Below are 25610 nucleotides of genomic sequence, written 5' to 3' on the forward strand. Positions count from 1 at the left end.
AAATCTATTCCACAAAATTCAGTACATTTTCTCCTGACAATCAGTGCCAAAAATATGCATTATAACACTACTGCATCTAAAACAGGTGTTATAAAATAAACTGCCTGGAATGCGTGTTTATTTAAATTCAGCCTTCAGGAGACAAGCAGACAGGCTTGTGTGTGATCATTATGGGGTGTGTGGTGGCATGCAGGCGACAGGATTGTGCCGTTAGCCTTGTGCCGAATCCGTAATGGTGTGTGTCTGTGTGTGTGTGCAGGGATAGACAGATGCCAGCCTGGGGATCACGTAGGACGCAACCCCCTTTTGCCTCTGGGCTAAACACACACACACACACTCACTCATTAGGTGGGCTGACAGCACCCGTTCCATACTCATCATTAAAGCATGTAAATGTCCCTGTCACTCTCACATAGACACACACGCACACGTCCCGCAGGGCCTGCACACATATGCTCTCCTGGAGATGTCTTGGGTGAGAATTTGTCCCTAATTAACCCACCTTGTGTGGGTGGAACGGGGCAGGATGGGCTCTCCTAACAAACAGCGTGCGGTCGGTTCGAGCTGACAGAATTATCTACAGGGGCACATGGCTGTGAAACGAGAGACAGGCGATCATCCACCGCAGCGCTCGTGTTTGCAAACGCGATGAAAACTGCCTGGCGACCCGTGTGTGTGCGTGTGTGTGTGTGGAAACCACAAGGAAAAACAGCTGAATTTGAGAGCGTACTTCTCGAGGACAAAGTTCAGCTTGATTCGATAAAGTCTGCCCGTTTAATTGAGAGTAAAAACAATTCTGTTTTCTCTCCTTTCCTCCTTTCTTCCAGATGAATACAAACTAGTTTCGCAAAAGTTGTGCTTGCAAGGCAGCGCAATAAAAGTTTTACATAAATTAGTTACAGAGAGAAGACCAAAAGGAAAAAAAAATCTGATAGTAATATGAAAGATGGATGGATGGATGGATGGATGGATGGATGGATGGATGGATGGATGGATGGATGGATGGATGGATGGATGGATGGATGGATGGATGGATGGATGGATGGATGGATGGATGGATAGATAGATAGATAGATAGATAGATAGATAGATAGATAGATAGATAGATAGATAGATAGATAGATAGATAGATAGATAGATAGATAGATAGATAGATAGATAGATAGATAGATAGATAGATAGATAGATAGATAGATAGATAGATAGATAGATAGATAGATACACGATTTGAAGTCTGAACAAATTGACGCTAGTTGACAAAAGTCAGAGCCAGTCTGCAGATTTGAGCCGACAGATTCCATGAAAAATCTCGTAGTATACCATGACCATAGACTCCGATTTTTTAGCTTCAGATTTTGATTCCATCCAGTTGGAGGATATCAAACAAGTTTGATATTTTGATATTTTGAGCCGATTTTAGAACACATATGACGCATCACTACTGAAACCGGAAATCACTGACGAACAAGAAATGGAGAACAGCAGGATCACAAAGTGGAACTCCACCATGGAAGAAAAACGTATATAGCTGTGGCAGGAGCACGACTGTCTCTATAATGTGGACGACAACTGTTACCACAGCAGAGTATAGACAAAGAAAAAAGCTGGTTTTATGTCATTTTGAAACGAATACATATTAAAAAATGACATTTTTGAAATATAAATATATTGCCTAGTGATACAGCAAAGACAAATAATAATACTAATAATATTTAGCAAACCAAATTCTGAGGTAAACATTTGTCTTAATTTAAGTTGTTTAAACGTGATCAAAGCGCATCAATAGCTGCGAATTATTAATTGTATTACAATAAATGTTAACAGATTATTTAATAATGTAAAGAAGATCGCGTTACTTGATGCTCACGCATCTTGTGTGTGTGAGACTCGTGTAGGAATCAAAACAGCAAAACTGTATAGAGTCTGGGATCGTGACGTAAGCAACGCAATGCATTTTGGGACTTTAGGTCACGGCGGCCGCTGTCGATACTGTGTTGTATAGGAAATTGACGCTTTTAGTTCTAAAAGTAGAACTAGTTCAGCTAAAAACAGTTACAATGGTGAACGCGTGTTGTGTCATTAACTGCCATAATCGCACTCACGACCGGAGTGGAAACCTGATCGCAAATGGAGTGTGATTGTTTAGCTTTCCCTCCTGGAAACAGCACATTGGATCTCATTCGTGGACTTTAGGACACAGACACTATATAGCGAATGTGTAGTAGTGTAGGTAGACATATAAACTTGTGTTAGATAGTTAAAAACACATTCTAATGGTGTACGCTTGCTGTGTTATAACTGCTAGCCGCTCTCATGAACTGCGTGGGAGAAAAAAAAACCTCAAATGACGCGCAATTTTTCCGTTTTACCAGCTTGGAAACAGCAGGTGAAGGTGAAAGTAAACCTCAATGAAAATAAACAGCTTACCCAAAATGTGTCTTTATAATTTGTGTTTATTTATTAGTCATAACAGATATATTACAGATGTATGATTTCTGAACCGCATAGCGTACGCCATAAATAATGTAAACACATCTGAAATTCTTCATTGCTTCTCTCAGTAGAAGGACTCTTGTACTTGCACCTTTTAAGTCCAGTAAAACTGTTTAGTACTGTAACTTAGGCTAAAGATGCGTTCACAATTCAAATCATTTCAAAGCTGCATTACGGGCCATACTCTCAATATGTTTTCCCTTATGATTTAACGTTACGCTATTGAATAGCGATATGATATATGTTGATTAAACAAATGACCCACTGGCTGAGATCAAGCAATATTATTTTAAATATCAGATACAGACTTTTTCGTTAGGCTATATAAAAAAAAACTGCAAAAGAGAAATCCATGTGTAGTCCTGTGTGTGGTGCGATAGACGACCGTATGATTTCTGATTGTATGAAATGAGATGAATATGTGCAATGTCCTGGCATTACGACTGAGTGCTCATGTGCGCAAGAGATTCAAATATTAGTACATTCATTCCAAGTGAGTGCAAGCAGTTTTTAAAAAACGTGAATACAGTCGTTTTTTCTCTAGTGATTCGTATTTGTTATCATTGTACGCTCCTAAAAATGCTACCTAAAACATGGCGGCGACTGCCCAGAATGCAATCCGCAGTGACGTTGATTCCCAGACTCTATAAGTAACTTAAATATTGTCAACGAAAGTAGTTCCAAACAAAGCCACACCAGAGCATGTGTGCTTCATCGAGCAACAGTGTTTCCTTAATGAAAAAACTCAATGTTGTAAATAAATTAATGATTTATCTATTTTTATCTATTTAATTATCTACTTATTCATATGAATCCAAAGCTTTCCTCTATCTACATGTGTTGCAATAAAATTAAATAAAACAACAATAAACGAGCAAAACACGCTTACAGATTAGACTCAATATTTTGACTAATCAGCACAAAAAAACACTTAACGTTACCTCTAACTCCCGCTGTAATCTGTAGATTACATTAATGGCCATGTGTAGTGCGTTTTGGCTCTTTTTGTTGACTTTTAGCTCAGCGCACAGATAGTCGCTTCAAAAATTACTGCGCTCCTCTCCTGCACATCCATGTTTGTTGTTATGTCTGTCATGCATCTCCTAGCAACCAGGCGTTGTTTCAGTTTGTGTTCCGGACGTTTTTAACGTCTGGTAGTGTATGATGCCCAGCTTTTCTCTGTAACCATTTACAAAGTCGGCAAGTGTATGATGCCTAGTGTTTTTTATTTTTTTTTAATCTGTTCAGATTTTAAAAATCGAGTAGTGTATTCCAGCCTTTAAGGGTGGAAAAAATGTGTTAGGGCCACTGGGAACAAACTGTAATTCAGTATGAAAATAAATAAATAAATAAATAAATAAATAAATAAATAAATAAATAAATAAATAAATAAACAAACAAACAAACAAACAAACAAACAAACAAACAAACAAACAAATAAATAAATAAATTTTAATTAAATTAGAAAATACATAAATATTCTACTCACCTGTACAAGCCATTTTACAAAGAGGTGGACAGCAACAGCATGCGGAAGGGGAAAGAGAAAAGAAAACACATTAGAGATTAGACAAAACAAACAAACTCACAGATTAAATGAAACGTAACTCAAGGTCTTTAAATTGCATCTTGCCACATGTATAAAAACTGCGTTGAATCCTGGGACAGAGTGCGAGCTTAATGGAGCTGAGGGAAGGTCAGTGAACACAGTCAGACACGGTTTACTCAACAGAGCTTAATCTCATCTTGATCTAATACCAGACAAACTCTCCAACAGAGTCTGCGGTTACACACACACACAGAAAGAGAGATATTAATGTGGCTACATATGTCAGGAGCTGTTCAGTGCTGAATCAAGCAGGTGTCCTAGTATCACTATCATTGTGCATATTTGGGATGTCTTATATCCCTAAATTCCTTGTTATTATTGCCCAGAAAGGATTTTCAAAACAAGAGACATTCTGAAAAGTGTCTTCTAGAAACAAATGTTCCTCGGAAATCCTTTAATGCTCAGCACCGGGGACCAAACACAACCATTGATCCCATATGCGACAGGTCTGCTGAAACTCCACCATGACAAAGCACGCAGTGTTAGCCTAGCATCAACTACGTGTCAAGAAGTTTTTCATCATGGGCTTAGCTGTGTTATCACCTCATAGCGTGTTCATGCGTATTTATGGAAGAATGGCCTATTAATGGCAACACACACATGCATACACGCGGTTCAGAGAGGGTGCTGAAAGCCTAGCGGACTTATACTGGGGCTCTACACGGACTCCGGACAAGAGCTGTCAGCACGCAGACTCAAGCTAACAGCCTCCGACAGCAGCTCGATGGGCCCCGGAGAGCAGCGGCACTGTGCTAATGACATTATCTGCATATTAGTCCAAGCTCTCCAAAAGAGCTTCTCTCTCTCTCTCTCTCTCTCTCTCTCTCTCTCTCTCTCTCTCTCTGAAGTAACCCTTTCCTCTCCATTCAATCAATATCGGCAGCCCAGTCAATGACAAGAATGGATATGAAGGACGATGCATCAGAGGACAGAGAGAGAGAGAGAGAGAGAGAGAGAGAGAGAGAGAGAGAGAGAGAGAGAGAGAGAGAGAGAGAGAGAGAGAGAGAGAGAAATTCATTGACCTTTTTCCATTCCCTCTGTGACCTACTTCAAATGAGAGGATATGAAAAGAAAAGACAGGTACGGATGGATGGATGGATGACCGGAACGAATGAATAAATGAAAAGCCTAGCTCCTCTTTATGGCAACTGGGGATTCCCAGAACGATCCCATTCTTAAAACCAAAGACACGGTCTAAAATACAATCGAAGTGAGTGCCTCTCGGATGGCGGGGGACAAACATATGTTCCGTTCGTAATAATTACAGGGTTGGCCGCCATTATCGGTATTATCCGCTTTAATCAAGCTAAGCCCAAGGAATTCCCAAGTCTTTAAGAGGGATTTAAAAGTTGTTCGCCGCTTGAACAGAAAAGCTCAGCTGATATATCATGCTAAATCCAAGCAGATTAGCATGAGGGGGGAGTCAGGTAGAAAGTAAACATCGAAACGTCTGGAGTGGGTTTCATTTGAGAGAATGATATTCAACTCTATGCAATTTCTCCCGGTGTGAGTTATTAAGGAACTTTTTGCAAAAAACCTTGATGTTTTCAGTGAATGTGCAATTCTTTCCTTCCCGCTCTCCTCCTCTTTTGACCTTGAATAACTCTTCGCTTAGGCTTTTTGCTGTAGGAACGTCAGCGAGGCAGAAAATATCTGTCTGAAGTTGAATGAAGGGGAAGAGACGCGAGACGAGAATGAAAGAGAGAGGGAGAGAGATTGCATATTCAAGCATGACCCGCCATTAAAGCCCTGGCGCAGGAAACCATATTCCAGCCTGAAGGACTTCTTTATAGTTCCTTTCTATACCCTTTGCGCTATAGTTTCTTTCTTCACCTACGCATCTTAGAAATGACACTGGAGTCGTACCGATTCTGAAATGGTAAAAGCATCTCTGTATTCAGATTAAAGGCCGTATAGGTCTGTAAAGCTTTCATAATACATACAAGGTCAACCCGATACGGCAACTTTGATGAGCGTTGCTCGAACAGCACATGGAAGTGCACTCACAAACAATTTCATTTTAGCATGCACCAGGGATCAACGCTGTCGTACGGTTCGCCTGATCTCTCTTCGACACCAATCACGGGAATGGTTTGTTGATGTAAATGGATTTGCGTGGGCGTAATGACTTTGCATTTATTTATTTATTTACGTATTGCTCAATAACATTGATTCGAAATATATGCACGGCAACAGGCAGGCTAGTTAGTCAGCAAAGCAGCGAGTCTTTGATCTTCGGTCTGGAAGCCTTGAAGCCGCATATGACTTCTGCAGAGTTAGCATTTTCAATGCGAACAACTGAAAAGCATGTCAAATATATTTCTGGGCCAGATGCAATTAGGGCATACTGGGCTAGTCTGCAGTATGTAAATGTAGAGAGAAAGTAAATTAAGAGGTTGTGTTTGCTCTTCATTATTGAAGAAAGATTAAATAATGGATGTGGAGAACCAGAGAGAGACACAGAAAACAGACACATCAAGACAAAGACATTGTCTAGAGCTCTACAGAATTATACAATTATTCCAATAATTATACAATAATATAATTATTGATTATATAAACAAATCGTATAAATGTACACTCACCTAAAGGATTATTAGGATTTATTTAACAGAAATCAAGACTCATCAGACCAGGCAACATTTGTCCAGTCTTCAACTGTCCAATTTTGATGAGAAACGTGCAAATTGTAGCCTATTTTTTCCTATTTGTAGTGGAGATGAGTGGTACCCGGTGGGGTCTTCTGCTGTTGTGGCCCATCCACCTCAAGGTTGTGCGTGTTGTGGCTTCACAAATGCTTTGCTGCATACCTCGGTTGTAACGAGTGGTTATTTCAGTCAAAGTTGCTCTTCTATCAGCTTGAATCAGTTGGCCCATTCTCCTCTGACCTCTAGCATCAACAAGGCATTTTTCACCCACAGGACTGCCACATACTGGATGTTTTTCCCTTTTAACACCATTCTTTGTAAACCCTAGAAATGGTAACTGTAGCAGTAATTGAGCAGACTGTGAAATACTCAGCCCAGCCCATCTGGCACCAACAACCATGCCATGCTCAAAATTGCTTAAATCATTCCCATTCTGACATTCAGTTTTGAGTTCAGGAGATTGACCAGGACCACACCCCTAAATGCAGTGTTCCTAATAATCCTTTAGGTGAGTTTACATACATACACAATGATGACAACTAAAATACGAAGCTAACAGCTGTGTTTTAATGTTTAGAAATAAATATAAATAACAGTTTTAATAGTAAATGGTATTGTTTTTGCTTCTCTTTTTAAAAAAAATAGCTGTAGGCTCTAGGATTATTATAATGAAATGCAGGATGTGACAGCTCTGCATCACTCGTCTTGTTTGATAACCAGGAAATCATGAAGAACTGCTAATTTCGACAGAGTGAATCACTGCTTACAGATGGACAGGGGGAAAAAAAATACTTCTTATAATGTTAAATGCATTGTTAAATTCTCTTTCTGTCAAAGCCAGCCAATCGGTAATTAACATTCCCTCCAAGCCATCCTTCCATTAACTGCACAGTAATGAAAGTTGAAGATAAAGACTGGGAACAGTCTTCGTTTTGTTCTTTTGATTTGTTCCTTATTTCATTTTTTTTTTTAAATTTGAAGGTCTCCATTAATATTGTTTCTGAAATGCCAGAGCATTTTATCCCTCGCAATTATAATATTAACATGAAATCCAGCAGGGACTGGAATGTGCTTTTATGGCTTCATTCTAGGAGACACTCAAGAGGAACGGTTCTGGCTTATTGAAAAATAGAATAATAAAAATTCAGTTCCAGAGGTCAGTTGCTTTTCTATCAGAGACCATAACCAATTGGCTATCTCCCCCCCCAAAAAAAGCAGATAGGTGTGCGAGGGGATGCGGATGGTTGAGCAGCGATGCAGGAGACAGCCGTGCAACTGTGGTCTGTCAACTCCAGGTGAAGGCTGCATCTCAAACCTTTCAACCTCCTCCCTCGGAAAACGACCTTTTCGATTGCATTGGGCAGTGGATTGCAAAAATGCGTAATTGCTTCAGGAATAAGATGCAATAGGTAGTTGTCGGGGTTCAAACAGGATGCCTTCGGTGCTCTAGTTCCCTCCCCCTACCTCTCTAGAGACCGAAGTCCTTAAAGGTAATCCTCAAACACTAAGAGCGTGTGTTTCCATTAGCGCAGCATGTCTTCACCCCAAACCAGAGACGTGCTCATAAACCAAACCCTGCCTTTCTCTCTCTGGAGATGGGGAGGTTAATATTACATTTGCGAGACACATTCTCCATTTTTTTATTTATTGAAAGGCAGTGGTGCGTGAGACACTGCTGGCATGCTGGGCTGCTGGATTAGCTGACCCACAACCCTTCGACACATCATATCAATCGCCCGTCTTCACACCGGCCCCTGAAACGGTGTGTCTCACGGGGTGACAAACAGGGGTGAGAGGTTGAACTGTTTTAAACTCATCCCTGATATCGTTTGTCCCGTCTGTCAGAGTAGGTAGCCCTCTGTCCAAGGGGCAGCTTGGAAAAAGCCATTAAAAAGAACTTGAGGAATACTAAGGCCTGGAAATCTTGCAACGCCAAAGCTTCAGCATCCACCCCCACTCTTATTCTCTGCCCTTTGTTGACATTGCCAGAGAAAATTAAAGTAACAACCTGTTCTCTCTTTCCTGTGGCTATTCCGAGGGCCATCAGGCTCCCCGGAGAGCCGGCGACAACAGCCACAAGCGGCGAAAACATAGCCGCTGAACTTCCCTACTCCAAGGGAAAAGAATAGCACAATAACAAAGGAGGCATAGAAATGGACAGCTAGAATACTCCAAACATGAAGAAGCAGAGCAAGCCACTGACCTTGGAAGAACCACATCTTAATTTCAAAATGATGAGGGAAAAAAAAGTGGGATAGAAGGTTATTGAAGATGAAAAAGCCTGTCTGAGAGTCTGAGCCATCCTTCAACGGGATTTATGACGAGGAATAAAGCATGACATAAAGCCTTGGAGGACCACAGGAACCCAAGGTCTCTTAGACCACAAGCACACTTAATCAGGTACCATGACCTGCCCGTCTCCTGCAGGACAAATAAAGGACACTGTTTTGACCAAAGCAAACAACCAACCACGTTAAATGTTCAGTTTAAAGAAGGGAAATGCGCATTTACCTAAGTGCTAGTCCACTTGAAACAGAACAATGAATCTTTTGAGCTCAAAACTGTCATCACATTCTTGATCACTCCATGTTTTTCCGAAACACATTTACCAGATTTTCCAGGATCAGTGCTGAGATCAAATGCTTGGAGTTCAAATGCCAATTAAGTCCTGTTTTCTTTTAAATGGTGAATCAAATGGAATCAAGAGAGAGTGGAAACGGTTCAGTCAACCCTGTCCAGCTGCACTTTAATCCACATGCAGGAATTGCACTGAGATGCTGGTGTGACCCAGGGTTTTATCCACTTACTGTTATTAATTTGGCTGCTCTCAGGGGGGCTGCAGGGGACGTGTGCTTGTGTGTTTGTCAGTAGGCGGTAAGTTTTGCATGCAGCTTGGCAGATCCGCACACGGCCTCTAATTGATTTATGGCGAGAGAATGCACTTCTGATAAGGCATTGTTTTATAATCAGGCAGTGCAGGGACGGCCGTCTGGGCCTGGCTGGGTTTAATGGATGGAAGAATGGAGGGGCAGAGACAGAGGAGGAGGGTAAACGACAATGTCCTTCATTCTTTTTTTACTCATTTATACATTCAGTACATCACTGGCACAGGCTAAAACATCAGGCTCCAAATGTTTCTTCAAATTACTCTCAAATTCGTGTTGCCATTAATCTAGAAACAAATTGTGCATGCAAATTATGGCTGCAACAACAAATTAGTTAAACTGATAATAATCAATAATGAAAACAATCCACAATTTCATTATCAATTAGTCTATGTGCTGTGCATGGAGAACAACTTATCAGTTCATACTTTTTAACCCATTATTGCATATAAAATTATTTGGAATTCCCAATTAATAGATTCATCAATGAAATAATCAAAGTAACTGGCTATTATTGCAGCTGTAATGCAGACATAACAAACCGGAATGTTTACAAGGAATAAAGCAAACCAGACAAAACATCAGTGTGCAAAACACTTTGTTTGAATGCTTTCTGATTGTGTGACTTTGCTTTTTGTAGTTGTAAAAAAAAAAAAGAAAAAAAAAAGAAAAAAAAAAGAAGATTTTTTTTTTTGTGAAACTACGCAAAAAGCTGTGTCTGAATAAATACGATAAAGTAAAGGATTGTAATAGAGTCACAGTGTGGCGTCTCTCTGCGGAGAATGAGCTTTGGAGCCCGTAGGCTGCTACAGCAGCGCAAACAGGGGAAAAGAGCCTTTTTCCCAATTAGGCCTTTGTGCTCAGTGTGGCGGCATGATTATCATGTATTTTTCATGCTTTCCTCCGTCTCCACGCTTGGCCTGCAGCTCCTGACTGACAACAACATGACACGAGGCGGCCCGACGACCCGAGAGAAAACGCACACAGAGGGGAACCCACAACACAAAAATAAACACTACAGACAGACAGAGAAATACACCAGAAACCTACGCAAAGACAGATTCGCCATGCACAACCCCTATTAGCAATGAGGGGGAAACAATTCCAAGCACCTTTCAAACAATGCAGCTTGATTTCTATTCATCTGTCAAAGGCAGGCAGAGTGCTCACGTTCCACATGCGAGCGAGCAGAGGTATTCTGACAGGGCGGATGAGGGAAAGGCCTCCGTTAAGGCTCCTGAATGTAAAACAGATGATCAGGCGGCTGATATGCAGGCAATATTCCAGATGTCTGACTCTTAATGGGGGGTAAATGGAAATCAATCTTTACTTTTCATCCACCTCGACATCCAATCATAGGTAATTGTTTTTATCAAGATACTTTTGAGTGAAAGACGCCTAAACCCCATATCGCCTCCCCTACGTCTTTAACATAACTATACAAATGCGTAAAGATTAAACACAAATTGCGAGTGCTCGCATTCAAGGAATTAAATGTGGGACATTTGTTAGCGGAAATAGGATGCGGCTAATCTTATTAAACACAGGCGCAATTATCTTTATGATACTCATCGTAGTGAAAAGCGTCAGTCATTGCATTCAGCAGGGTAAGACACCCGTAGACAGTCAATTAATGAAATAGTGAGATCTGCTTGCTTGCTTTTTGTGGTACAGGATCAGAGACAGCGGTCTGAAAAAGGCAAAGAAAGCCTCCGAAAAAAATGGCAATCGAAATTCAAATGCTTAAATAAATATAACATGAACACCATGAACAGAACAAAAGAGCTTTTTAATTACGCCTTGCCATTTAGCATACTGATAATATACTTAATATTGCAAACATCATGGTGTCTTCTTAAAAGGTCAATCGCAGCATGCACTATTCGCTGTTCAGCCAAGGAAATATCACATGAAAAAAAGTGACGGAGCTTCTTCTAATAGAAACTGACACGACATGCAACTTCCTGCCACCAGAGACATCAGTGCAAATTAGCAGCTAATTTAATTTTTTTCTTCCATTAGGGAAACAGTGAAGTAATAAAGCAACACCTCCCCTTAATGTCTTCATCTTGCCAGAGACCACAGAACCCACCAGCTACCGTGACCGTTGCCTCTGCCAACGAATGAAAAGATGGGACCAACCATTATATGGCAATAACTCCAGATAATATGTCCCTAGTTAGTTTCATGACTGGTTTTCCAGAGGATAGTGAGATTCTGCAGATTCTGAATTGGAAAAGGTATAAATATGTCTCAGAAATGGGAACGGTGCAAATTGATGCTAATCAAAACCCCTCTGTCTGCATTCATTTTCAGGAAAACACCTTGACCTCTCCACCTGGAGCTCTGCTTTCAGCCAATGCTTCAACGACAGTCAAGCAATTCATGTGCAGGCCTCTAATTAGAGTTCCCTGCTCTGTCTATTGAGCGTGCACCTGCAAATGCACCAAAGGATCATGGGAGTTAGAGTCCAGGGGCCGGTGTGTGCTGCGTGTTGGCAGGTGAGTGAGTCCAGGCTGGCTGGACTACAGGATTGTGATTACACAGCTGTTGATAGGAGTATTAGCTCCCCAGCTGCCGGCCACGACCTACTACTGACAGGAGAGCATGGCCCCACCTTCATGCTCAGTGATCCGAGTAATTACACCGTCTAGCTGACCCGCACACACACGTGCACACAAACAGACACATTCCGTTTCAAAAAACACCTGCACTGCGAGTCCATTCCTGCATTGCTGCTGGACGTGTCGACAGATCACACAAGGTTCAATTTTGCTTTGTTTTGACTTACCACAGAACATTACTTTTGCTTGTTAAAAAGGTTAAAACGCAATTTCAGCAGTGCTTTAAGCATTACATGGGTGCATTTAAACCACTAATTAGCAATGTTTCTTTCAGAAAATGTCTTAATTTAGGTACAAGGAATCTGCATTTAGAAGAAGATTGAAGCAACAGTTAACAGTGCTAAATACAGTCTGTCCCCTGCAGGGCAGAGGAAAACTTCCATCTGTCCTGGAAGCTGGGCAATTAGAAGGGGCTACTCTTGATCAAGAGATACTGTTGAGTAGCAGACAGGCCCTGAGGGAAAAATCATCCACTTCTCTCTTTGTTTTCTGCTCACACCTCTCTGGAATTTCTCTCTCTGGAACCTCTCTACCTCCTGTAGTGGGCGGAGACATGAAGGCCCTGGTGATCAGCAATTACTCAGCTGACAGACTACCCTTTCTTTTATTCGATATCATTTGAGAATGGAGATATAAAATGTGGTGGGGTCTTCAAAGAGATTTACACTGTTTTGCAAACAAATTAGCATTCTTTAAAATTAATATTCTGTAAAAAATAAATGTAAAGGGTGACCTTTAATTTCTGGGGACATCTGGTAAAGCTCCGAAAGCTTTTCCATCCACAAACCCAGCATTATAGAACAACACCCTGCTGACGTTTGCTTCTACTGTCGGAAAACTCAAATTTGTATGCGAGTGGGAGATCTGTACTTTACAACATCTGCTGCACTCCTGTACCTTCTAGCTGCTGCTGACACACTGCCAGGGGCTTGATCTCCATCCTCTTTCCTCGATAACCAATGACCTAGGCCGCTCCCACCCTTCCTCGAGGGGCTGAGTCAGCTGGAGGGACAGAAACTGTGGGATCAATGACACTGGAAAAAGCCTTATAATGGCCTGGATTAATGATGAGGAATTTGGCGTCACCCAACAAGTTCCTGGACATTCATCACCATGGAGGGTGCTGCCAAGTGGTCAGATCTTAGACCCCTCCTGACCCCAGAGGCCAGATAATGAAGAAGCCACTCCAATTGCTGCCGTTTCCACCGCTTCACCCTGTCCAGCTGTGCCGCCGGGAGTGTCCCGTAAACCTAGGCCAAGTGCCTAAAATAGCAGGGATATGGTTACACTCTGCGGACGCGGAGGCCGTGGTCACTCACTGCGTGCCATGCTTAATGTTCTCAGCTGTGCCTGGTTGGACCCTGGAAGTAGCTTTCATTGAAGACCTACCATCACATCTTGTTCTCCTTTTCCCCGTTATTGCTTCATATAGTAATATTCTTTGGGAAAGAATGTGCACTTGGAGAGTGCTTTTGTGAGAGAAAGGTTAAAAAAAAGAATTGAGATGGGAGCAGGTATTTTCTCCAGCCCTAACAAATAGGCATTCTTGAAAGCCCACAGTACTCTTCCTCTCCCATCTAGCCAGAGTGGAAACAGTCATTGTACACAAGGGATGAGCCCTACCAACTCTCTACAATGCGAGTAAATCATTCGCATATGCGACTAAATCTTCCCTCTGGGTGACTAAACAGTATCTATCATTAGTCATTGGCCAGTAAATTCTTACATTTTACTAGCCAGTGTGTGTGTTAGAGGCTAAGTATGAGTTTATCATAGATATATTTTTACCTGCTGAACATTCTGAATGAGAGTGTGAGAGTTTTTCTCTCCATCACATGATCAGTACTGTTTCAATTATAGTGTGAAGGTGCATGATTTGCCGTCACTTTGTTGAGAGCGTGTTTCTCACACATGTGAAGAGAGAGAGAGAGAGAGAGAGAGAGAGAGAGAGAGAGAGAGAGAGAGAGAGAGAGAGAGAATTTGAATTTTGAATCTCTTTAATTTTCTACACAAAGATTTTTACAAAATACTTTTTTGTTTTGTTTTTTTGTTTAAAAACAATTTTTTTTTTTTTTTTTTTTTTTTTTTTTTTACACCATTTCCAAAAAGTTCTGAGTGATATTTAGATCAAAACATCTCCAAAGCACAACTTATTGTCAACAACAGAACACAACACATCTTTGTAACACCAGATGAAAATGAATTCCTCAACATTATTTGTGGACATAAAAAAATTAAAATCAACCTTCAATCTGGCTTTCAACATTCTGATAAACAACATGCTTGCATCGCAATCAAGAGACCCATCTACCTTATTTCTCCTACTAATATATATGGCCATTTTTGCTTGGCCCACAACAAAATTAAAAAGCTGGCATCTCTGTCGGTATTTCTGACTGTATCTATACCCAAAAATAAACATCTCTTTAGAAAAAACAACATCAAACATTAAAAACATTTGTTCTAACAGTGCAAAAAAATGACACAGTCTACTACATTCTGAGAAACAATGAAACACTGTTTCCCTTTTCTCACAGAAAGGACAATTTTCATTTACATTAGAATTAATAACGGAAATAAAAGCATTAACAGCCACGATTCCATGTAACACTCTCCATTGTAAGTCCCCAACTTTTTTAGTCAATGGTAATTTATACAGAGCTCTCCACACGGGCTTGACTTCCTTATCAAGCCCAAAATGAGCTCTCCAGGGAGTATCCACTCGACCATTCAATTTATCTTTGTTTAAAATCTTAACAAAAGACATATACATGGATTTACTTGACATTGTGACCAAGTTGTTTGTAAGAGTTCCGTTTAACTCTAGCAAAGGTCCAGTACAGTCTTTAAAATCAGGAGTAAGAATTAATGAAGGGAAGACATCACCACTGTCGGGTTGACAATTTCCATTGCAATAGTCATTACACAAGGAGAGTTCAGTCGGTACAAGTTCACTTTTCCAGTTAGCCAGCAAGCGGCTAACAGTCCTGACTGAACAGACCCCTATGTGAGAGGCCAGTTTTTCAGCGTTAGACAAGTTTGGCCCTGTTAAATCCAAGACATGTTTCAAAGTAACAGTTCCTGTTGAGATAAAACGCTGTGCCATAAAAGTCCCATTGAAGTTTTCAACGTTGAATCGTGTCCCATACAGCACTGGTTCTTTCAACAACCAAAACAATGAATCGTCGCTTGTCCTTAATTTCTGAAACATCCCCCACACAGCAAACAGTCCTTGATAGAACTTGGGAAGATTACAAAGTTTGTGAGTCTTCAGATCCATTAAAAACAAAGACTGAACTAGACCCATATTTCCACCTTGGCTCAATATAGTATGGGCCACTGGTCTCCAGACAAGGTTTTCTGGTCCAACAAGCAGTCTCTGTATAAACTGGAGCCTGAAAGTAGCACCTCTACTGGCCAGATGAATTAGTCCATGGCCTCCTTCTTCCTTTGGCAAAAACAACAGACATTGTGGGACCCAATGTAACTGATCCCAAAAAAAATTAACTAAAACTGCTTGTATTTTTGCCAGCAACTGTGGCGGAGGATCTACACACATCAAGCGATGCCATAACATAGATGACACCAAGTTGTTGACCACTAATACACGTCCCTTAAACGACATTTGTGGTAAGATCCACTTCCATTTTTTAAGACGTCCTTCGATCTTTTCTAAGACATTGTCCCAATTTTTGCAAACAACTGAATTATCTCCTAAAAACACACCAAGATACTTAAAACCACCCTTGACCCAGGATAACCCATTTGGTAAAACAGTCTTATTTTCTAACTCGCCACCAAAAACTATGGCTTCACTCTTTCCCCAGTTGATTTTTGCAGATGACAAAACACTGAAATCATTTATACATTCAACAAGAATATTTATGTCATCTTGATTTTTAACAAAAATCACCACATCATCAGCGTAGGCAGATAGTTTAAGAACTGAGTTACAACCAGGAAAGGTTACCCCTTGGATGAGACCTCTTATTTTATGTAGGAAAGGTTCAATAGCTATTGAATAAAGCATTCCAGAGAGAGAACAGCCCTGTCGTATTCCCCTCTGAACCTTAAAAGGAGCACTTAAACCCCCATTTATCTTTAATAAACTTTCAATATCCTTGTATAAGACCTGGATCATGGCTATAAATGTTGGATTAAAACCAAAAACTTCCAATGTTTGCCACAAATATTGGTGCTCAACCCTGTCGAACGCCTTTTCTTGGTCGATTGAAATTAATCCAAGTTCACAACCCAGAGAGCTAGAGAGATCCAACACATCGCGAATTAAAATAATATTATCAGATATTAACCTGTTTGGAATACAATAGGTCTGGTCCACATGTATAATTTGTTCCATAACTTTTTTCAATCTCATGGCTAATACTTTAGATAGCAGCTTATAATCAGTCGACAATAACGCTACTGGTCGCCAATTTTTAATCTCTTGCAGATCCCCTTTCTTAGGAAGAAGAGTAAGGATTGCCCTTCTGCAGCTTAGTGGTAAAAAACCATTTTCAAGGCTGTTTTTTAATACAAGTGACAAGTCTTTACTGATTTCCTTCCAAAAAACTTTATAAAAATCCACGGGAATCCCATCCATACCTGGGGCCTTACCACTCTCTAAGCTCTGCAATGCTGTGTATAATTCAGATTCAGTGATTGGGCCACCCAGCTCTTTATTAGTCTCCTCTGAAACCTGTGGTAGTCCCTCATAAAAGGACTGTGCTATATCTAGTGCCTCTTGAGACTCTTTCTTAAACAATTTTTCATAAAAATCAACAGCACATTTCCGAATCTCTGCAGATTCATGTAAAACTTGTCCAGTGTTGTTTCGCAACGAATGCATAAGTCTCTTTTGCCCATTTTTTCGTTCTAGGGCAAAAAAAAAATGAGAGGGAGCATCCATTTTAACTATGTTTCGAAAACGTGAACGAACCAGCGCACCTTGAGCAGAAAAGCCTAACAGGTTAGCCAAAGCTACTTTTTTATTTTTGAGGACTTTAAAATGTTCTTCATCTCCTGTGGAGTCTGCCAACTCTTGCAACTCTAATATTTCGCTCTCTAGATCTTTCATCGATCTGGTCAAATCTTTTGTCACATTTAAAGTATATTGTAAACAAAGCTGTTTGATTTTACTCTTTCCTATGTCCCACCACTGATTCAAAGAGACATATTCAGATTTTGTCTGTTTAAAACCATCCCAAAAAAACTTAAAAGTATCTCTGAATACACTGTCATCAAGCAGAGCAACATTAAAGTGCCAAAAAGCACTGTTACATTTTACATCTTTGATAAAAACAAAACATTGAACAAGAGAATGATCAGAAATACCGACAGGATGTATTAAACAATTTCTTAATACATTTGTTTGGTTTTTAAAACAATAAAATCTATCCAGTCTAGCTAGAGACAGATAATTGTCCTTAACGTGCGCCCAGGTGTACTGGCGCTGAAATGGATAGAAAAACCTCCAAATATCACATAAACCATTTGATTCAATTAACTTGATTAGACATTTTCTGCTGGGACCATGCGGTTCTATGTGATTTCTATCAACATTTGCAGCCGTACAGTTGAAATCTCCCCCCAGGATCATATTACAGTCGTCAGGACAATTCTTTATCACATTATCTAAAATGTTAAGAAAGACCACCCTTTCAGTTCCCTCAGTTGGAACATACACATTGATAAAGATCAATTTTACATTTTCAAAGCAAGCATTAATCTTCAACAACCTCCCTTTAATAATTTCCTCAATATCAAAAGAAATTGGCATAAATTCTTTAGCAAACAAGATGCCAACACCACCACTGTTATTGCTTTTATGACTAAGACACACTTCTCCATCCCATTCCTTCATCCAGTCTGCTTCATTGTCTACTGTACTGTGGGTTTCTTGCAGAAATACCACATTAAGTTGTCTCATTTTAAGTAGATTAATAAGAGCAGCTCTCTTCACCTCCTCCCTGGCCCCGTTGATGTTTAAAGATCCTAGCTTTACTTCACACATGTTAAGTAAGTAAGAGCAATGGGATTGCCATTTTATCACACCAGAGAGGAGAACACAAAGGAATGAGAAGAAACGCACAAACCAATTAACCATCGTTGGCTATTTGCGATCTAACTTTAAGCATCAATTTCTTGAGACGATATGTTTCTTGATCACTAAAAAATAACTGATCAGCCCTATCAGTATTTTTCATAAACAACTTGACTGAATCGAGAAACATCTTTAAATCCGGGAAGAAATCGTCAACTCTAACTGACCTCATGCCTTTAGTGTCCTGTAAGAATGAACGGAGTTTAGTGAAAGGGTAAACGCTCTCTGCATCCACCTGTGTGTCAGCACCAAACTCACACACACTCTCCTGTGTGTCCATTAAACCCTCTTCAAACTTCGAACCGTGTGCTAACACCACCTTTGATACTTTACTCGCCTGATCTGCATCCGTCTTATTGTCTAACTCTTTTCTTTTCATCGATTGTTTGGCCAGATCTTTATCACACACTACATTCTCCTCATCACACAACGCTGATTCAGCTATTCTAGTAGCAATGTGAACAGTATTAGCGCCTACCTTTGGGTCTCGTTGAACTTCCACGTCTGTTTGCTTACTCTTTAACTCCTCCACAACTTCCTTCTCCAGATTTCTAGCATCACTTTCCTCCCTCGTTGAAGGTATATTTCCTTGTTTTGTACCTGAAGCGGTGACTCCGCTCGTACTCGGCTGCTCCACCGCACCAGCGGTTGTCTCAGCTAACGCGACCCTCTCCGGGCACGAGCGAATCAGATGGCCTACCGTTCCGCACCCAAAACATTTCATTAATTCTGATGTTACATGTACGGTATAATCATAACCATCAATTTTAAACTTAAACACCAAGTTCAGCTCCTCGTCATTGTTTTTAAGTACCATAAGTACCTGCCTCCTAAAAGACATAACATGTTTTAAATGAGGTGACTTACAACCCATGGGGATCATTCTAATCGGAGTCACTAGCTGTCCGTGTCTCTGTAACTCTTTAGCCAAAACTTCATTTTTTAGAAAAGGAGGGGCGTTAGAGATGATAATCTTTTTAGCAGGATTCACCAAAGAGAGAACAGGTATAAAAGTGCCTTGAATTACCACTCCATTCTCAATTAACTGATTTGCTTTATCAATATCATCTAAAAAAATCACAACGGCGCCGTTCATCCGCGAAGCTGATTTAATGCTACCATAACCAACTTCTTCACCGACCGCTAAACTACAGTCCTCTACCGAACAGCCGGCCGGCGGAGACAGCTTAATGGCGTGCCGGCGCGTGAGCTCAGTCAAGCCGAGCCGATCGCCCGCAGCCATGCTGCAACCGCTGCTCTTCAAACAACTCACTAAAACCTACACTAAATATCAAACAACAACAACAACAAACTAAAAACAAAAAATAAAACAAAAAAATAAACCAGAGAAAAAAGATGGGGAAAAACCACTCAAACCACCACGCGCTCTACACGCTCAGTCTCACCATTCACTCAGAGAGAGAGAGAGAGAGAGAGAGAAATACTTAAATACCATGCAGAATCTGCACTACATGTAAACCGTATTCTTTGTTGTATTTTCCTGTCAAAACAACAGATTTCATTTAGAATAATTCAGCTTTTATGAACAAGTAGAAGATACGCTGGTTTCTCCAGTAGTCAGCAGAGCTTATGCACAAACCGCAATCTCATTGGCTCATGCTCATTTATTTCAGCAAATCAGTCAGAGTGAACGCTGACAACATGATTAATATTCATGAAACCAGCAGCTCATGAATCCTTAGTGCATTGTATATTGTTTTTAATAGTAGAATTAGTAGTAGCAGTATCTTTTAATGGTATTTATTACTATTATGCATTTTATTACTGAATGACCACCACCAGTCATAAGTTCAGGTAAAATTACAAATATGCATTCATACATGGTTACCAAGTTTTAGTTCTAACTATTAAAGTTTTATTATAAAATAGTGCTTGATTATCACAATATCATAATACAATGCTTGATTGACTGATGTTAATAGTGTAAAGGTAGGCTGATTTGGTGGATTCAAAGTATATCAGTTTGGCGACTAATCTAAAAAAATTCCAAGCCAATGGCGATTCTATTGCCAAGGTGTGCGTAGAGAATTGCCTAAACATTATAGAAGCGACCCACAGACTTCCAGACAAAGACAGGACTATTATGACACATTCAGACCAGCGAGAGATCTTGAGAATTATCAATTTTTAGACCCCATAGTGTTTTCCCTCAATGAATAGCCTGACGCAAGTAGCTAAGTGACCAATAATGGGTTTTGCTTCTGTTTAAAAGGAAAACATCACAAAGATGTGATTATGACTGGGCAGATGGTGCATGTTCCAAGAGCAACTTTAAAAAGCATTGCTTTCTCCTAAAATCTATTGCATTAACCTTGTATGAAGAGGGTTGTTTGTGTGCACTGTACATATACAAAAAGACCAGGCAGAAGATCCCTGTGTGGATGTTTTGTACTTGCTTTAGTACTTGCTTTAGGATGTTTAGTAAATGCATGAGAGCTTACAGCTTGTAGTCACCTCACCTGTCTATATACCACACATCCTCCAGTTTATTTGCAAGTCCACTTTACTGTTTCACTTAGACTGTTTTGCGTTTCACTGCTTTGGTTTGGGGAACCAGTAGATTTCACCTATAAGTGAATATTTCCTGTGGGTTAAGGACTCTCATAAAAACTTTCTCTGGCCTGTGAGTTGTTGATACACTCTGGTATACATTTTTTTTTTCTTCCCCAAAGTGCTATATTAAAAGATAACTGACCGTCCTTTTTCCTTACTAGAGTAGCAACAACATGGCAGCTACAGAAGGAGCACCTCAAATTCTTTATACCCTTTCTGGCAAGCCACATAGCAAGACCCATAAATCCATGTCTTTAGCTGCATTAATAGACAAGAGAGGCAGTTATCCAGGAACTTGAGGCATGGGCAGATATTGGGAGCAGGCCTTGCGTAGTGAGGTTGAGGGAGGAAAGCAATTAGGAGCACTGCACCATAAGGGCTGCAGGTGTGCGGCACAGTGATAAGGACGGTGGAGGAACCATTTCTCAACCCCATTCTCCCTCCCACCCCCCGCACCCACCCCTCTTCCGCCTGGACCACAATGGCAAACAGCCTTCCCACCAACAGCCAAAGCTGTTTGGCAGCTTACGAAAGGTTTTCTTGGTCCTCCATGTGGCGGAATTGCTAGGATAAGAAGCAGACTGATGGAAGGCTAAAGGGGAGGGTTTGCATTTCATCAAGTCAAGCAGGGAGAACAGAACTTGAGTGTGCAATTTTGCTGGGAGAAGTCGTTTAGAGTAATGACGTGGACTCCGCAGGCTGTTCCGACTGGCAGGCAATTAAGATTAATTAAGTGTTCGCTGTGACCATTTGCAATATGGATTGCACCTTTTATTATGGCTAAAGGCCCGTGTTAATGGTTTATATGGCATCATTATTAAGGTGCCGTTTATTTACAAAACATGACGAATACTAGGGGTGGGCGATATGACTAAAATCTTATATCATGATATGACTAACTTAATTTCACACTAACAATACATATCAACAAAATGAACAAAAAATAAATATTGAGGCGAAGGACAAACTACTTTAGAAATGGTAATAGTATATACCCGAACAGAAATATATATGTAAGGTGAGCTAAACTGCACAGGAGGAGATGTTGGTTAGCAGGCATCACACTGGGCATCTCTGATCACACGGCGATCCTGAAATCACATCCTACTCTGTCAGCACTTCTCCGCTCCGGGTCTCTGAGCTCCAGAAGCCCTCCTCCACCTGCTTGCATATCTGTATGTGTGCGCAAAGGTGTGAACATGCATATAGATGTGCAGGTCCCAGCACTTGACACCATATTGAGACCTGAGCGTGCTGGAGGGGTCGTAGGGGGACGTCGCGGAAAAGGGCATCTCTCTGGCACGACACACACATTGTCATGAGTGACATTTATCCCCGTCGCTGTCAAACATAAGGGTGTGTGCACGCACTGCCATTTACCCTCTATTTAACACATTCTGCTGAAAGTGGCACCCACGTACAGTTTATAGGTTTAGGAATAATACAAAAAAAAATGCAGAGGGTGTGAAACCTGAAGGAGAGAGCGAGGATGAAGGGAGAAAAACACATAGGGGCCATTTCCAATTTTGACAAAAATAAATCTATAAGCAATTTCTGCACAGCTCTCTCCTTTCCCTTCACTTATAGTGACTCTGTGCTGCTGATCTCAGCAGTCTCTTTCTCTCTCCCCCCCGGCTCGCTAAAAAACGTGAGCTAAGCTTGAGCCAGTAACAGTCCCATAGAAACGCATTATTTCCAGTCGTAAGCTCCCCAACAGCAGCTTGAACTAAAACTCCCTGATCTGCAGTTTATTAAATCTGCAAGTTCTGTTAATGGTACACCTGCTCCAACAAAACACAGCAGTACATGGTGAGAAGACTTTTCTGTCTCATATGCTAAAATTCCTTATTTCAAGCAATGTTTCCCTGTTCCCCAATGAAGATGGTCAAGGTGTTTTGGAACACAGTAGTCAAGTTGGTCTACCTGTCCAAGCCAAGCTGATAGGCTTCGTTGGCTTGGATGAGCAAAAATGTCAAGCTGAACAAAATATGGAACCTGCTACCATCCAATTCCAGCAGGGATTGCAGGGAAGGCTTGACTAAAAGATGAGAAAACCCATGAGCAACTCAATGAATCATGTTCCTAGAAGAGGCTGATGAGACCCAACCACTATTATCTACTGTTCTAGACAGAAATACAACTACAGTCACAATAACAGCTGACCGAGTCATGCTAACCCATCCACAATAAGTTCTAAGGGTAGATTTGAGAGAGAAAAAATAATGTATTTTTAATCACTTCACTGCTGCCGCTCTTTCCATCACCTACTTGGCTCTGTAGTCACTTTAATTAGCGGAGAGTAATCTAATGTTTGGAGATTAGTGAGAGCAGAGACACTGTAGCACAGATAACCAAACACAACACACTAGAGAGATGCTAAAGCCTGCCATCCTTACAAACAAATGAGCGCATTTGCATTTAACGAGTTGATGAGTGAGAGAAGAGGACAGAGAGAGAGGCAAAGAACGCTGGCTAATCTACAATTCCCCAAAAAACAGAGGGTCCAGTCCAGAGAGAGAGAGACAGAGGGATGTCTTCATTGACTGGAACAGACATTGCAGTGCAGTAATTAGTGACTAAGCCTCTCTTATCAGCCCTGTGCCGCTGTCAATAGTGATTTCACTCACAACGACAGTCAGAGTCTCACACGCACGATAAACTACAGTATTTAACCCTTACGAATCCCTGATGTGTGTCTACATTTGGCATAATGTATACACTTGCACACCATTACGCACAGAGATAGGATATTAACTAATATGACAGGTACTTCGCACAGGTGACACTTTATGTCCATCACCAGAGCTTAATGAGAACTAAATTTCTTATATTTCTGCTGAAGAAACACAAAATGAATTAAATTAAAATATGAATGCCAACTGAGCCTGCATACATCTCCAAACCATATTCATATTCTGGAAAGCATTGCATTATACCTTTAAGAACCATACATTTTCAGCAAGATCTAGCTATTTTGTTCCGATGAACAACTGAATATACGTCTCGGTGACTTGTGTGTGCATTAAAGGTGAATTATCTGCTAAAGTAAGCAAGCGTGTGAGGTGGTTCCAGCTTCTGACAGGAAGGCCAGGTCAGCCGCTGAGCTGTCCTCCCTCAGGGGAGTTACTGGTGTCAGGACAGCACATGGTCCAGAGCCCTGGGGCTTTCAATAGAGGACACCGCCAATCCATACTGGAACCTTTTCAGCAGAGACAGCAGTCATTAGCCCACAGAAGATATAATGAGGAACCATCGTCTCACACTTAGGAAAGAAAAAAAAGAAAAAGAGGATTGGAAAGATTTAAAACTGGCTCAATGTACAGGTATACAACTAATATATCATTGTCAAAGACACATCAGGATACCCTAAATAAACAAGCGGGGAATGTTTTTTGGAATTTTGTGCTGATGCTTTGGTCTGAAATGGGGCAAGTGCATGTGCACACACACATTTTAATGTGTATTTCAGTGGGAAGCAAATCGCTAAGGTGCTCTGGTGCAACCTTGACCTTTTTCTTGAAGACATGGCCGCAAGGTGAGGAGAAGATGAGAGAGCAAGAGAGACGTGGTCTTGCATTTTAGGACTCGGTCTCTAGCCAATGCCAAAATTGCTAACTGCTACACAGAGGTCAAACATTTACAGATGGAGAGGAACAAAAAAAAAAAAAAAACATTTCCCCGTCTTTCATCACACTCTTCTTGTTTGTCCAACTTTCTAGATTTCCATTGGACATTTCCCTGGACAGATATTTTACCTAGCCCTGGACTAACTTAACTGCAACATACAAAATCATTTAGGCTTTAACCCTAGAACAGAGGTGTCCAGCCCTGCTCCTGTATGGCCACTATCCTCCAGACTTTACCAATCAATCACAATATAAACTAGCTAATTAAGACCTTCAGGATTACTAGGACATTTTGTTATGGAAAGCTTCGGGGTTTAGGGGTTGTTGGAGCAGGTTGAAGCCAAACTCTGCAAGACAGTGGCATGATTGGACACTCCTGCCTTAAGGTCCAGGGTAAGAATTAAAACATGAGCGATTTTAAACATTGGTAGTGTGACAAAATCCTGCTGTATTCAACTAGAAACAATGTAATTAACTAGCAATGAGACTGTAAAGTGCACGATTCTCCTCATTATACTGTTTTTCTGGCATTCCTACCCTTTGTGCCTTCCTGACTTTCTTCCTGAACATTTTAGGAAGAATTTCTAGGAACAAGTAAGCAATACCACTGTAGGAATCCAAATGGAATGGGCATGGCTTATGCCAAACAGGTGACTAATGGCGGCTTTGTTTTAGTTAAGACTTGGCGTGCAGGAAGACGCTCTGTTGCTTATGGCTTCATCCTTTGATGAGGCTAATTATGCTGTGTACAGAGCCTGTGGACTAGAGCATTCATTATGCATCCACTACCCTTCTATGAGTCCCACAGCACCACACAGAGACAGGGCCTGCAGCCTAACACTGTCCCCACAGACAGAGCCCTGCTACAGGGCTACAGCACCACCGTCTACCCCTACTGGCCCTGGAGCTCTGCATCACACTAAATAATGGCATTATACTAACATTAATACATGCACATACACAAACAAACGGACTTCTGAGCAACTATTTAAAAATTCAGCACACAGATCAGACAAATAACTCCTTAGGCTGACAGTCTCTACACTGC

At 40.9% G+C, this 25610-nt stretch overlaps 1 protein-coding gene across 6 annotated transcripts in view; it reads right to left on the reverse strand.

Annotated features, from left to right (window-relative positions):
* Positions 1-25610, reverse strand: part of robo2 (roundabout, axon guidance receptor, homolog 2 (Drosophila)) — a 606500-nt gene that overhangs the window by 147414 nt on the left and 433476 nt on the right. The window contains exon 1 of one of the 6 annotated variants that reach the window (XM_067450220.1): positions 13157-13293. The exons of 4 other annotated variants lie outside the window; for them this stretch is intronic. In XM_067450220.1, the coding sequence (XP_067306321.1) occupies positions 13157-13199 (43 nt within the window). In that variant the 5' untranslated portion in view covers positions 13200-13293. Of the gene's footprint in view, positions 1-3982; positions 4221-13156; positions 13294-25610 lie in introns of those variants that run through there. One more of the 6 variants, XM_067450221.1, reaches the window with a different exon arrangement.

This window comes from Pseudorasbora parva, chromosome 8 (genome assembly GCF_024679245.1).
Source record: "Pseudorasbora parva isolate DD20220531a chromosome 8, ASM2467924v1, whole genome shotgun sequence".
In the NCBI taxonomy this organism is placed as follows: Eukaryota; Metazoa; Chordata; class Actinopteri; order Cypriniformes; family Gobionidae; genus Pseudorasbora; species Pseudorasbora parva.